The following is a 14182-nucleotide window of genomic DNA, read 5'->3' as shown; positions in this document are numbered from 1 at the left end:
CCTGAGGAGGAAGAAAACATGTCCTCCCTCTCTTCAGTGCTGGTTTGCCTCTGTAGCTTTGGTAACGATGTGTTCCAGTTGTGAGGCTAGGCCCTAAGTGTGCTCCTACTTGTCTCCATGAATTTCTCCATGGAGAAGGATGTGCTTGCTTGTCCTCATAGGAGGATGAAGTTCATTGTACAGAGCTGCCCCAGCTGAGCCTGACCCACATTAGGTGAGCTGCCCCCAGCCCACTGATGAATGCGTGTTGTGATAAATAATTGTTGTCTTAAGCCCCTGAGTATGGGGGCAATTTGTTAGGCAGCAGTAGCTAGCTGATGTAGAAATAACTCAAGTATGTTTGAAATATTTTTTTAAAAAAAGAAAAAAATCAATTTGGAAAAAAATCTCTTGGAAATTATAGAAATAAAAAATGTAATTGTTGAAATTGAATTTTAAAAAATCCAAAATGGATGGGTCAAGTGGAAGATACAACAGAACTGAAGAGAGATTTAGTGAATTTGAATGTAGTTCTAAAGGGTTTCCCCACAATGTGGGGCAAAATCAAAGAGATGGAAATTTTTCCTCTAAAAGATATATAGAAGGTAGAGTGAGAAAAATTGAGTACATACATAATCAGAATTTAAGAAGGAGAAAAATGATTAAATGGGAGCATGTGTGTGCACTTGTGCCAAGTCATTTCAGTCACATCTGACTCTTTGTAAGCCCATGGACTGTGGCCCACCAGGCTCCTCTGTCCACGGAATTCTCCAGGCAAGAATGCTGAAGTGGGTTGCCATGGCCTTCTCCAAGGGATCCTCCCTACTCAGGAATCGAACACGTCTTGTATGTCTCTTGCATTGGCAGGCGGGTTGTTTACCTCTAGTGCCACCTGTGAAGCCACAATATTAAAAAGACAGTAGCAACAAGTTTCCAAAATTAATCAATGTTATTAATGTTCAGATTCAAGAATCACAACAGACCCAAAATAGAATAAATAAAAAGGGCCCATAGTTAGGCGCCTCGTGGTAAAAATGCAGGATACCAAGGGGAAAACAGTTCAGTGGGGAAAAAGTTCATCTGACAAGAAGGACAACTCATAACAGCGGCAGCGGAAGTCAGAGACAGTAAAGGTAAACATTCAGGATAGTGAGTCTATAACTAAGTCCAGATTTTTAAACCGGTTAAATCATTACTGAAGGATGAGTACCAAGTAAAGTGATTTTCAAATAAATAAAACCAAGGTTTGCAATTGAAAAGAGTATTTCAAAGCTGTGCTTCCCAAACCTGCTTGATCACAAGAAAGGCCTAACATGCTGGTTATATATAGTACAGTTTCAGAGGTCTTACCTTATAACATTTCTTGGTTTTGCCCAGATGGAGGCCTGTTATGGACTAAATGTTTATCTCCCCCTCCCCACTCCCTATTAATGTGTTAAAGCCTTAACCCCCAATGTGACTGCATCTGGTGATGGCAGTCAGGAGGTGATGAAGGTTAAATGAGGCATATGGTGGGGTCCTGATCCTGCGGGGCCGGTATCTCATATGAAGAGGAAGACACCCCAGAACTGACCCTCTCTGCCACATGAGGGCATAGTGAGAAGGTGTTTGTCCACAAGCCACGAAGTGTCCTCACCAGGAATTGAATTGGCCAGTACCCCAACCTTGGACTCTTAGACTCCAGAACTTGGGGAAATGGATTTCTGTTGTTGAAGTCACCCCAACTATGGTGTTTTGTCATGGTGGCCCAAGCAGTAACAGTTAGGACTAGACATGGAACAACTGAGTGGTTCAAAATTGAGAAAAGAATATGATAAGGCAGTATATTGTCACCCTACTTATATATCTTCAATGCAGAGTACATCATACAAAATGCAGGGCTGGATGAATCACAAGCTGGAATCAAGATTGTTGGGAGAAATATCAACAACCTTACATATGCAGATGATACCACCCTAATGGTAGAACACGAAGAAGAACTAAAGAGAACTTTAGTTCTCTTTAGTTCATCTTTCTCTTGATGAAGGTGAAAGAGGAAGTGAAAAAGCTGGCTTAAAACTCAGCATTGAAAAAACTAAGATAATGGCAACCCATCCCATTACTTCATGGCAAATAGAAGGGGAAAAAGTGGAAACAGTGGCAGATTTTATTTTCTTGGGCTCCAAAATCACTGTGGACAGTGACTACAGCCATGAAATTAAAAGATGCTTGCTCTTTAGAAGGAAAGCTATAAGAAAACTAGACAGTGTATTAAAAACAGAGACACTGTTTTGCCGACAAAGTCTATCTAGTCAAAGCTAATGGTTTTTCGAATAGTTATGTATGGACATGAGAGTTGGACCATAAAGAAGGCTGAGTGCCAAAGAATTGATGCTTTTGAATAATGGTGATGGAGAAGACTCTTGAGAGTCCGTTGGACTACACGGAGATAAAACCAGTCACTCTTAAAGGAAATCAGTCCCGAATATTCATTGGAAGGACTGATGCTAAAGCTGAAGCTCCAATACTCTGGCCACCTGATGTGAACAGCCCACTTGTTGGGAAAAAAACCCTGATGCTGGGAAAGAGTGAAGGCAAGAGGAAACAGGGATGACGAGAAGGCAAGAGGACAAGATGGTTGGATGGCATCCCTGACTCAATGGACATGGGTTTGAGCAAGCTCCAGAAGATGGTGAAGGACAGGGAGGCCTGGTGTGCTGCAGCCCATGAGGTCACAAAGAGTTGGACATAACTTAGTGACTGAACAACAACAAGCAGATTGAGATGGGGCCAGAGGTTCCTGGGCAGACAACTGCCCCAGGTTCCTCTGATTATCAAGCAAGTTCAGCAAACGACATCCTAATCAGCACTCCCCAAATTTAAGTGCAGAGGATACCCTGGGGATTAGGTGCAGGTCCTCATTGAGTAGGCCTAGGGTGGGCCCTGAGTTTCTGAATTTCTAACAACTCCCCAGGTGACACAGTCTGTGGACACACTGTGAGCAGGAGGCTCCACATGCTCTGAAGCATGTACTTCAGAAAGAAGGAAAACTACTTCATAAGGGCTGCTGGGGAAGTAGGAAGAGTGATGAGCAAAGAAACCAGTAAGGACATGGAAAATCTAAACTAAACTGACGGCATTAGAGAATGTTGCCTGTGTGCAGTAAATAAAAAATGAGGTGGAAACCATGGACTTATCCACAACAATATGTGATCAGGGTGGAGGACAAGAAGAGTAAAGCTATTCTAAATGCTTGTGTTGTTTGGGAGAAACGTGAAGATATTGACTGAGTAAGTCAAATATGCACATAAGAGTTAAGGTATATTAGTTTAGCTTTCTGCGTATGACATCAAATGCCACAGTAGAACATCATTCCCTTTGTAACAACAGGAAAAATCCAGATAGTCTACAGAAATCAATACTTTTCTGGAGACCCTCTAGGACCTGAGGTCAGAAGAGGACCCAGAAAACAGAGTGACAAGCCCCACCCGGCAGAGATGGGGCTGTTATTGCTTTGATAGTCCCCAGGAGGAGTAAGAGATGGTCACCATACAAGTGACAAAGTAAGAAGAAATCAGCTAACGTTTTAATGAATTCTTTTTTTTAAAGGTCTGAAATGTTCTTTTTAAAACTATTTATTTTTGGCTGTGCTGGGTCTTTGTTGCTGCGCATGGGCTTTCTCTACTTGTAGGGAGTGGGAGCTACTCTTTGTTGAGGTGCACTAGCTTCTCATTGCAGTGGCTTCTCTTGTTGCCGAGCACTGGCTCTAGGCTTCGGTAGCTGTGGCACGTGGGCTCGGTAGTTGCATTTCCCAGGCTCTAGAGTACAGGCTCAATAGTTGTGGCACACGAGCTTAGTTGCTCTGTGGCATGTGGGATCTTCCTGGATCAGGGATTGAACCTGTATCTCTTGCATTGGCAGGCAGATTCTCTACCACCGGTCCACCATGGAAGCCCCTTAGTGAATTCTTGAAGGCCAAGTGTGAGTTAGCCAGTGTGGAACAGCTGAAGCTTCAACACATGGGGATTTTGCACTTGTTCACCAGCTATTTCCATGGACCCTTACTAGGTGTTGATAAGAAAGATTGGGGCAGTTCTCAGAAGGCCAGAGAGAGTTCCCCTCAGCAGCACAGGCATGTAGGAGATTATCTGCTTCTGCCGTGGGGCCTGCACTTGGTGTCTCATGCTTGCCTGGACTCTCCTCTTGTGGGAAGCAAGAACTTTACGCCACTGGGGGAAGGGCAGTAAACCTTTTCACCCCCCAGGGACCAGGTGAAAATCTGCTGGTCTGGAGGAGAGTCTGATGTAAAAATCCTCTGCTCATGGAAGAGGCAGAGGAGAGCCCTGTGGGCCCAGGATCTTAGCTGAGGTCTGCTGCTACTAGGTAAGGGGGAGGAGACTCAGGGATATGGCAAAGCCTGATGGACATGGGGATCAGGGCGGGGATGCTGTGACAGCTCCGCTCCAAGACTGAGCCTGGGCCAGGACACCAGAGCTCCCCCAACCCCCTGCCAGCATAAGCCAAGCACTAAAGAGCAAGGGCAACCTCCCACCTGTGGAGGGACAGAGGCTTGGAGAGAACCCCTCTGCGTCACACACATCTAGGGACTGCTGATTGCTGAGGCTGGAGCAGGAGCGAAGTGGGCCCAGAGGTTCCTTCTCTAAGCACAGATAGTCATCACTCACAGCTGGAGAAAGGTGAAGTCTGCAGGGCACCGAGGGTGACAGGGTGAAAACAAAACCCCAAATCAGCTGACTCCTGACTAGATGGATTCAACCACTCACACAGACTGGCAGAACAGGTGTGCTTATTGCTGGGTACAAGTACTGTTTACTCCAGTCTCTGCTCTTTCTTTAGATGTTCAGCATTCAGTAAAAATGTGTGACACACAGAGACACACACATACACACAGGGACTGAAAAGCAGTCCACTGCCATGAGATAAATTAATCAACAAAACTAGACTCAGAGATAGCTCAGATACTGGCATGATCAGAAGAAGACTTCAGAATAATTATGATGAATATGTTAAAGGATCTAATGGAATAGGTGGATAATATTCATGAACAGATAAGAAATTTCAGCAAAGAGATGGAAGCTATAAAAAAGTGGAAAATGGGAAACATCAGAAATAAAAAGCATGTTATTAGAGATGAACTTAGAATTTCTTTAACTGGCTGACCAGTCCAGATACAGCTGAGGAAAGAGCCAGTGAACCTGGAGATTAATTAGGGTCAAACTCTTCAAACTGTACCACAGAGAGTAAAAGAATGAACAAAATCTGAGCTGGGCATCCAAATACTGTGGGATAATATCACACCATCCTACAGACATGTATGCAGTCTGAGGAGGGTGGAAGAAGCAAGAGAAAAATGAGAGTCTTTAAACAAGATTGCTATTAATAAGAAAACCAAAAATAACAAGGAAAGGAAATATAATCCAGATAGTCTTCATAGCTCAGCTATGAAAAATATTCACTCAGTAGAACTATGTAGTGATGAGTATGGATTTATCAAAGGCAATGATGTAGCTATACTGGGACCGTAGAAGCTTGGGTGGCTTAAGGAGCCAAATCTGCCTCCCATTTGGGATGTCAATAATAATACTGATAGAGGATCAATGACAAATCTAACTTTCTATTACAAAATCTGATCATAATATCATGATAGACATTTTTCTAAGTGTTTTTGAAGTATTAAATCATTGAACCCTCAAGTAAGCCTCTAACTATGTTATGTTCCATTTTACAGATAAAGAAACTGAAGCACAAAGGTGTGATGAAAACCCTCCAAGGTCACATAGCTGGGATCTGGGGAGGCTGGCAAGCCCACAAGCCTGTCAGACTTTGGAGCCTGGGTATTAACCACAACCTTATAGTGCCTCTCTGTGATCTAGCAATGACAATAAAGAGAGAAGAGTCCAGAGATGAAGTTTAGACATTCCAGTCCAGGGGTTGGCAGTATTTTTCTGTAAAAGGCCGGATAAATATTTTAGCCTTTGTGAGTCACATACAGACTCTGTCTCACCTACTCGATTTAGCTCTTGTAGCATGAAAACATCCACAGGCAATATCCAAGTGAATGGACACTGCTGTGTTCCAATAAAACTTTATTTAGGAAAACAAGCAATGGGCCAGAGGTATCCAACCTCTGTACTAGACAACGAATATGACAACTTCTGAGGAGCATAATTCCAGGATGGGCAGGAGTATAGGCCTGGGACTGTATTTGCTACTGTAAATTTTATTTTAAAAAGTTGCTTTTATGAAAGAGCCTTATCTATAACTTTTGAAAAACATATTAAAATGAAAAAATCTGAGATAACCTTTAAAAGGATTAGAAATATAAAACTTGCAAGCTAGTTGAGGTAAAATGGAGTGAAACATAATAGCCCAATCCAAAAGAAGGTGAGAAAAAAGAAAAAAGGCATCGAAGCACAGAAGAACACAACAGAAAAAAACATGTTTTTGTGTGAATAGACTGAGACAAAATCCTCCAGGCAGAAGATAGGGACCAAAATCCACACAAAATACACGGTTCCAAAAGACACACATGTAGGGCTAAAGAGACAAAATTCCAAAGAAAAAGAATGGAGGAAATAGAGAGCAAATGCTAACCCAGATCAGATGAGACAGAATTGAAAACAAAACATATTAAGGCAAAAGGCACATTAAGACATAAAGGGGCACTACACCATTATACAGACTTGGCTTGTGGCTCAGCTGTTAAAGAATCTGCCTGCAATGTGGGAGACCTGGGTTTGATCTCTGGGTTGGGAAGATCTCCTGGAGAAGGCAAAGGCTTCCCATTCCAGTATTCTGGCCTAGAGAATTCCATGGACTGTATAGTCCGTGGGGTGGCAAAGAGTCTGACACGGCTGAGTGACTTTCACTCACACCATTACACTGAGTGAAGATACACTGATTCTAAATTTGCATCCATATAATAATGTAGCTTGTTTTTGGCCATGCCCTTGGTGCTGAAAGCATGGAGTCCTAACCACAGGACTGTCAGGGAATTTCCTTAACGTAGTCTGCCAGTGCAGGAGATGGAAGAGACTTGCGTTCGATCCCTGGGTTGGGAAGATCCCCTGAAGAAGGGAATGGCAATCCACTCTGGTGTTCTTGCCTGGAGAATCCCATGGACAGAGGAGCCTGGCGGGCTAAAGTCCATGGGGTTGCACAGAGTTGGACATGGCTGATGTTACATAGCACACAGCACAGAGGGTCTTAAAACAGGCAATTTAATACTTGACATAACTACAAGGAAAGTGGAAAGTTCTCTAGGGCTAAGTTTTAGTACACACATCTTTCAATAATTAAAAGATCAAGAAAATGGAAAGAAACAAATATATAGATTTGATTGACCTAATAGATGTACTAAGCCTCATCTGTGTCTCCACTTTCACCTAATTATGATTGGATGTATTCCGTATCACACGTGGATTATTTATAAAACTGACCTTGTATTGGTCGTAAAGCAAGTCTCAGCAAATACCAATGAATCAGTATCACGTAAACCATGGTTTCTGATGACAATTCAATTAAGTTAGAGTCCAATTACAAAAGGCAACTAAGAAAAAAATCTCCATCCATCTAGAAATTTAAAAGAGAGATTTCCAAGTAATTCATGAATCAACGAAAAGAAAAAAAAAAAAAGTGGATGAGAAAGTACTTAAGAATAAGCAATAACACAGCATATAAACCCTTCCACAGGCTCTATCAGGACCTGAGGCAGAGACTGGCTATGGGTCATTTGTGGGGGTAGGGGAGGACACAGGAGCCCTGGCAGAGACCCCACTTGTATTTAGGGAACCAGGAGGAGAAGGGATGGCTGTTGCAGTCAGGGTGGGCTCACACTTCTCAGTACTGCCTAGATGAGGACTGGGATGGGGTGGGGTCAGCCCAGTCCCCAGGAAGCCCCTCAGCTGGGTTTCTGCAGCCCAGTAGCTGTGAACAGAGTTCCCTGGGGTCTCTCTGAGAGATCTGTCATGCAGTGCCCATCCACCCTGACAGAAGACCCAGGGTGGCCAGAGACCGAAGCAGCTGGCAGGGTGCAGCCGGGCACCCAGTCAGGCAGGAGCAGCCCTGGGGGGAGGGGGAATGCCCACTACATCTGGGGGTGGCGCCCACTCCTGGTTCAGAGAAACAGTGCTGGCCAGCAATGTCTGGGTGGTCCCATAGCAATGCAGGTGGCTCCAGTCAGTGAAGGAACATTCTAGTACAAAGACTGCCACTGGCCTATTGTTGAGGATGCTGGGGTGGTGGTGGAGAGGGTGTCTTTTCCTGCAGATCCTCCTGAGTCCTGAGCCCGCTGCCCACCCACCCGCCTGCAGGAGGAACCTAGAGCACCTCCCAGTTGGTGTCCACCCATTGCACATGCCCCTTGGGGGAGCAAGGTGCTCCAGTGAGGACAGTTCACACCCCAGGGTTTGACCTGGGCTACCTGGTGCCCAGGTGCAGACACGTGAGCGCCTCCCCTTGTTTCCCATGCCTTGTGACCCCAGGAAGGGACAGTTTGGGCTCTGTCAGTGGGGGTGTTCCAGCAGGGCGCTCTCGCTCCCCCACTTCCCTAGGACCCCAGCCTGCTCCCACCCTCCCCACCAAGGTTTGAAAAGCAGAGCCTGAGACGCCATGAGGCCGGGGAACCCGGGCCGTCAGCGGCGGGGGAGGAGGATCCCAGCGAGGTCCCTGCGGGCGGCAGCCAGGGAGGCGGCAGGTGAGCGCGGCGGCCGGAGGATGCTGCGCCGCGAGTGCTGGAGCGCGGGCTCCTGCTGCTGGGCCGGCCGGGAACTGCAGCGCTCTGTGCGGCAGCGGAGGGGAGGGGGCTCGCAGATGGGGCTGGGGACAGGGTCTACAGCTTCTCTGGAGTCCGGCAGAGGCCCACCGAGTCAGAACCAGCCTGGTGCCAGCCCGCGCCTGGGCAGAGCCTTCCAGAAGGGTCCCCGGTCCCCACAGGTCAGTGCCCCTCATCACCAGGCTATACCACAGCCGGGCCGCCCCCGGTGCCCCGCGCAGACCCCGCCTGCCCTGCTCGCCAGGCGGGCTCCTCCGAGTGGGCGGGCGCGCAGACCTTCCGGAGGTCGGGTGCGGACAAGCGCGGTGAGCAGGGTGCCGGTGGCCCGTCCGGGGGAAGGGGGCGCCCCCACTCACCTCTGCTGTCGGCGTAGAGGAGGCCCAGGGTGACCAGGGCGCCGGTCACCAGGAGCAGCAGCAGCAGCAGCCCCGCCTCCAGGAAGCCTCGGTGCTTCTGCCCCGAGCGGCCGGCGATCTCCACCATCCCCACTGGGCTCTCGGGCTTGCCCATCGCAAGTCTCTAGACGGGGAAACCGCACAGCGGAGGAGCCCCAAGGCCAAGGCAGGGGCGGCGTCCACCCGGGGTGGGGCGTCAGGGCAGCGGGGGCTGGGTGTGGCGCTAGGGAGGCCCTGCCCGAGGCTGGAGGGTGCTCGGCCCTTTTCTCCATCCCAGGTCCTGCGCCTGAGGGCTCTCCTCCCTTTCCCAGCGAGTCTGAGTGGAGCAGGCCCGGCCCTGGCCCGTTGGCAGTCCCTTTTTGAGGTTGGCCTCTCAAAGTCTGCTTTAGGGCAGAGATTGGTCTGGGGTCCCTCAGCTCACAGCTTGGGGTGGGCACGCAGGACCCAGGAGACCCAGCTCCCAAGATGTCAAGGGGCTTCTGCAGCGGATCCTGCCTGGGGCTCTTGTCCTGATTTGCAGGGATGTCCTGGAGCTGTGGGCCCCCCTGCATCAGGGACACCCTCTGGGAGGTGGATTGGGCCACTGGGCTCCCTGCTCACTGTTCCTGCCTGGAGCCCAAGGGGTCTAGGGGGAGGCGAGGGTGACTGCGGTGGCCAGGCAAGCCAAGACAGGACACGGCAGGGCAGCTTCAGCAGTTGTCCCCCCACCCTGTCACTACAGAGGGGACGCCTTCTCCAGCCGGCCAGGTGGTGACGGCCAGGCTCCGAGCAGCATGGAGGACACCCGGGGCTGCAGCTGTGGGCACGAGAGGGTGCACTGCCCGGGTCAGTGAGGACAGTTCACAGAGGGCTGCATGAGTCCCCTGTGCATGTGAGCGTACGTGTGGATGCACATGTGTGTGACTGCATGGGATGAGCGTGTGAACCTGCACATGTGCATGTACACATGTGCGCATGCCCCTGGGTGTATGTGTGTGTGTGCTCATGTGCACACCTCTGTTGCTGGCACTCAGGGCCCTGACCGAGAAAGGTGCCTGGGTCCCTGGGGAGAGTGGGCTGCCCTCCCAGCTTCAGTCCTCACGTGAGCTCATGCTCCTGATGTCGGGGCTGGGGCCCAGTCTACACCAGCACAGAGGACAGACCCAGTCTCGCCTGCTGGCAGGTAAGCGTGGCCCGAGGTTGCCCATGACTGGGTTAGCTGTTCTCAATGCCAACACGTATCCAGACTCACTGAGGGGTGAGGGGTGGGGGGTGGGTCTCTCAGCCCTCTGACATCACTGCCACACAACCCAACCAGGGAGGAGCAGCCAGGCTTCCATCACTTCTCTCTGCACCCCTCCCCTTCTGGAAGTCCTTGTTTGTGGTCCCCTTAGCCAGGCCTCCCCCGGTCTGGCCCAAGCCCAGACCTGAACTGCTTCACCACCTCATCTGTGGTTCAGCCTCTACAGTCCTTATTTCTATTCCCATTGTCCACCTCCCCATTGGCGGTGTCAGTGTGGGGATCACAGGGCTCCTTCTACCTGGTCCTCAGGACCTAGGTGGGTGCCCATGACTGTGGAGGCATCCACTGACTTGAATAAATGAACGAAAGGATGAGTCAGGCTGACTGATCTGAGCCCAACTTAGCCCCTGTGGCCCTGGTTTTGCCAGCATCTTCTCTGATCAGATCTAATGAATTTCCTCATCACTCAGTTAGTCCACTTCACTGTGTCCTGCTGACTCCAGGGGACTCCGCATAACAAAGGTAGGCATACAGTAAAAACTCTCACTGAGGACTGAGGACAAAGCCAGGTACCAACAAGGGGAGAAGCTGGGGACCCAACCTCCCTGGAGGCACAGTCATGGCATCTTCAGGCCTCTGTGGCCAGCTGGGCAGACAGGGGTCCTCACAGGAGCTGAGGGGCTGTGCTGGGCGGCTTGTCTGGGGCCTGGGCAATGGGGTGGTGCTTGGAGGGTGCTCTCCTGGCTGTGCTGCCCAGGAAAGCTGGCCTGGCAGGAAGGCCCCTCGCTCGGCTCACCTTTGGGTCACTCAGGACGGCCACCACAGACATGTCTCAGAAGGCTGAGTCAGGAGGGTGCCCAGGGGTGGGAGACAGTGGCTCCAGGCTTCTGGCCTCCTTTGTGATGCGAGCATGGATTCTCTGGAGGTGGACCCCCTCCTGCTCACAGTGGGCAAGTTCCATCTGGGTTTGGTGTGGGGGAGGGGCCAAGAGCTGCTCTGGGGACTCTAGGCTTCCTGCTGAGTGAGTGAAGTCCCTCGAGGCTGAGGGTCCCACCTCCTGCCTTTCATCCATCTTTGCTGTCCCCTGGGTTCAAAGGGGCCACAGGGCTCCTGGGAAGGAAGGCCAGGCCCTTCTCCTTACCCTACTCACCTTGGTGGAGAGGTTGGAACCAAGAACCACCCTGGTCACGGGGTTCCTTTCTCTTTTGTCTCCAGGGAGGGTCTAGTGAGGGTGCTGGGTTCTGGGGCCTTGCCGGGCTGTGAGGGGAGCAGGGATCCCTGCTCATCATGATGGGGTGGGGGTGGGGCCACCAGGAAGGGTCCCCACTCAGACACACTGGCCCCCAGAAGGCAGGTGGCCCTGACTGGGGGAACAGGAGAGGGCCTCTGGGGTTGGCAGGGGCACCCCAGTGCTTCAGTGTTGGTTAGGCATCCCTGGCCCATGATGGGGCCAGAGTCGGGGCCTCTGGGTAAAGGAGGCCCCAGTCAGAACCCAGATGTCCCTTCTCCAGGCCTGACTTTGTCACCAGCATGGTTCTGCTTCCATTTCAGAATCTCACAGATGGAAGGATCCCCTTGGGCTCCTGGGACTCTGTAAGAGTCCAAGGTTGGGGCCAGGCCACAGAGCCAGGGATCTGGGGTAAACAACTGCTCACTCCATCCCCTCACCAGAAGACCCACCCTGGGTCCTGCTGGAATGTTCCAGTCCACGTTCCAGTGGTCTCTTAGGTTGGCTCCTGCACTGCGGGGAGGGCCATGCTTCAGGGGCTCAGATTCCAGAAACCTGTCCTAGCCCCCAAGCAGGGCTCGCCTCAGCCCCCTGGTTGTCCTGGCAGACCCCCAACCAAAGGCCTAGAGACCCAGCCTGAGCAAGGAGCTACCCAGGCTGCTGGTCTGAATGGGGACAAGGCCAAGGTCAGGGGACTGAGAAACTGGAGCTGCCCTTCCCGGGAGCCAGGGCTGGGTCAGGGTCCAGCCTACTGGCTACAGATTCCTTCCCAGAGTGTGCTGGCTCTGGGGACCCAGGCTCTGTGTTGTCCAGCCAGAGGTTCCCCCTCCCTGACACAAGGCCACCTGCATGCAGGGACTGTCTGGTCTCTGAGCTCAGCTGCACTTTCCCACTCACGCTGTCCTGTTCAGGGTCCTCCCTGTCTATAGCTCTATCAATGAAAAAAACTACATGAGCAAGGGGCCTGGGGCCTGGCCTTGCCTCCTGGTGGACACTGCACTGAGGCCAGCAGGTTCTGGGGAATCCAGCATAGTGGTACTGGGTGCCCTCCAAGAGAATCTGGAAAAAGGGGGGCCCACAGGCCAAGGACCTGCAGACCCCCAGCCAAGTCCCTGGATGGGCCGTGACCTAGCTGCCTTGAACACAGCCCCCCCAAAGTGGACTTTAGTCCTTTCTCTTGGATGAGCTCCAGGGCCAGTGTGGGCTCCCTGTCCACCCCTCCCCATCTCTTGGGCAGTGGATGTGGGAGGTGGAGGTCCGAGCCCAACCTCAGCTCTGGGGTCCAAGGAGCCAGCACCCTCACGAGGGCAGGGAGTGGGGCACCCCTCCCCTCCCCAGTCCTGGGACCAGGGCAGGTCTACAGGGAGTAGCCTCTCGCTCTGGGGCTGCCCTCAGACCCTGCAGACGCCTGCCCTTTACGGCTGGGTCCAGTCCTTCCCTGCCCATGCCCTTGGGCCAGGTGGTTTGGGGCAGATCCTATCCTCCCCTGGCAGGCATGTCTCTGGGCCTCAGCCCGACGGGAAACAGACCTTCCTTGGGTCTGCCCACCCATGCTCCAGGCAGGCAGGAGGTGCCCTGCTTGGAGAAGACAGGCTGGCTGGAAGAGGTAAAGTATTTCGAGGCAGTTGGAGAGCTGAGCTGAGAGCTGGGCCTCTGGGAGAGCCCTGCACACTGTCCTGCTCACTGCCTCCTGGAGTCAAGTGCCAGGCATCTTAGACAGGAGGAAGGGGCGGGGCGGTCTGACTCTGCCCCAGGTCTCCTATCACCAAGCCCCGCCCCCAGCCCCAACAGCTGGAACATCAGACCCCTCCTTTATATGATTTGTCTTGGAGTCAGACAAGAGGACAGATGTGTGGTGCCTGGCACAACTGTGTGGTTGGGAAACACCTGGAGGGGGTGGGGGTGAGGGGCAGGTGCAGAGGAGCTGAAGGGCGCATGTGGTGGCTGACAGCCCATGCGGAGGGGCCAGTCATCTGTCTTGGAATTCAGGCTGCTACTTTTGTGATCCCTAGTTATTTTACTCCCGTATCCCTGATGCTAGGAAACTGAAGGCTAAAGGAGAAAGGGGAGGCAGAGGATGAGATGATTAGACAGCATTACTGACTCAATGAGATGAGTTTGAGCAAACTCTGGGAATAGTGGAGGACAGGGAAGCCTGGTGTGCCGGACTCAAGTTAGCGACCAAATTAACAATTAAGACCCTCATAACTAGCTGTTCTTTAAATTCTCGCTATTTAAATCACTAGTGTGGTTTCTGTCTCCTAAGTGGACCCTAATGACTCATGAATTGGCCGCTAGGAATGGCCCCAGGAGGCACCCCCAAACATGGAGTTTGGGAACCAGCCTGCTTGTATCCTTGGGCCTGACCATGGGACTGAGTGCCTGGGAGACGTGACTCGTGGCAGCAGCTTTAGGAGTGACTGAGCTACCACCGTGCTCGGCTGTGAAGTGATAGCTGAATCTGGGCCCAGGGAGCGAGGGCTGCGTGCTGCTATGGATGAGCGGCCCCAAGGCCCCTGGTGTCCTGCACACACACATGGAGACGACAGGAGCTCAGGTCTGGGCTCAGCTCCATCACAGCCCTG

General features: G+C 51.4%; 1 protein-coding gene across 1 annotated transcript in view; it reads right to left on the bottom strand.

Moving 5' to 3' along the window:
* Positions 1–9315, bottom strand: part of MMEL1 (membrane metalloendopeptidase like 1) — a 35633-nt gene extending 26318 nt beyond the window's left edge. The window contains exon 1 of the mRNA XM_042257377.2: positions 9109–9315. Coding sequence (XP_042113311.1) covers positions 9109–9262 — 154 coding nt within the window. The 5' untranslated portion in view covers positions 9263–9315. The remainder of the gene's footprint in view (positions 1–9108) is intronic.
* Between the last annotated feature and the right edge of the window lie 4867 nt (positions 9316–14182).

Source organism: Ovis aries, chromosome 12 (assembly GCF_016772045.2).
Source record: "Ovis aries strain OAR_USU_Benz2616 breed Rambouillet chromosome 12, ARS-UI_Ramb_v3.0, whole genome shotgun sequence".
NCBI classification, from domain to species: Eukaryota; Metazoa; Chordata; class Mammalia; order Artiodactyla; family Bovidae; genus Ovis; species Ovis aries.
The sequence above is the reverse complement of the archived record's forward strand: the minus strand, read 5'-3'. Positions and strand labels throughout refer to the sequence as shown.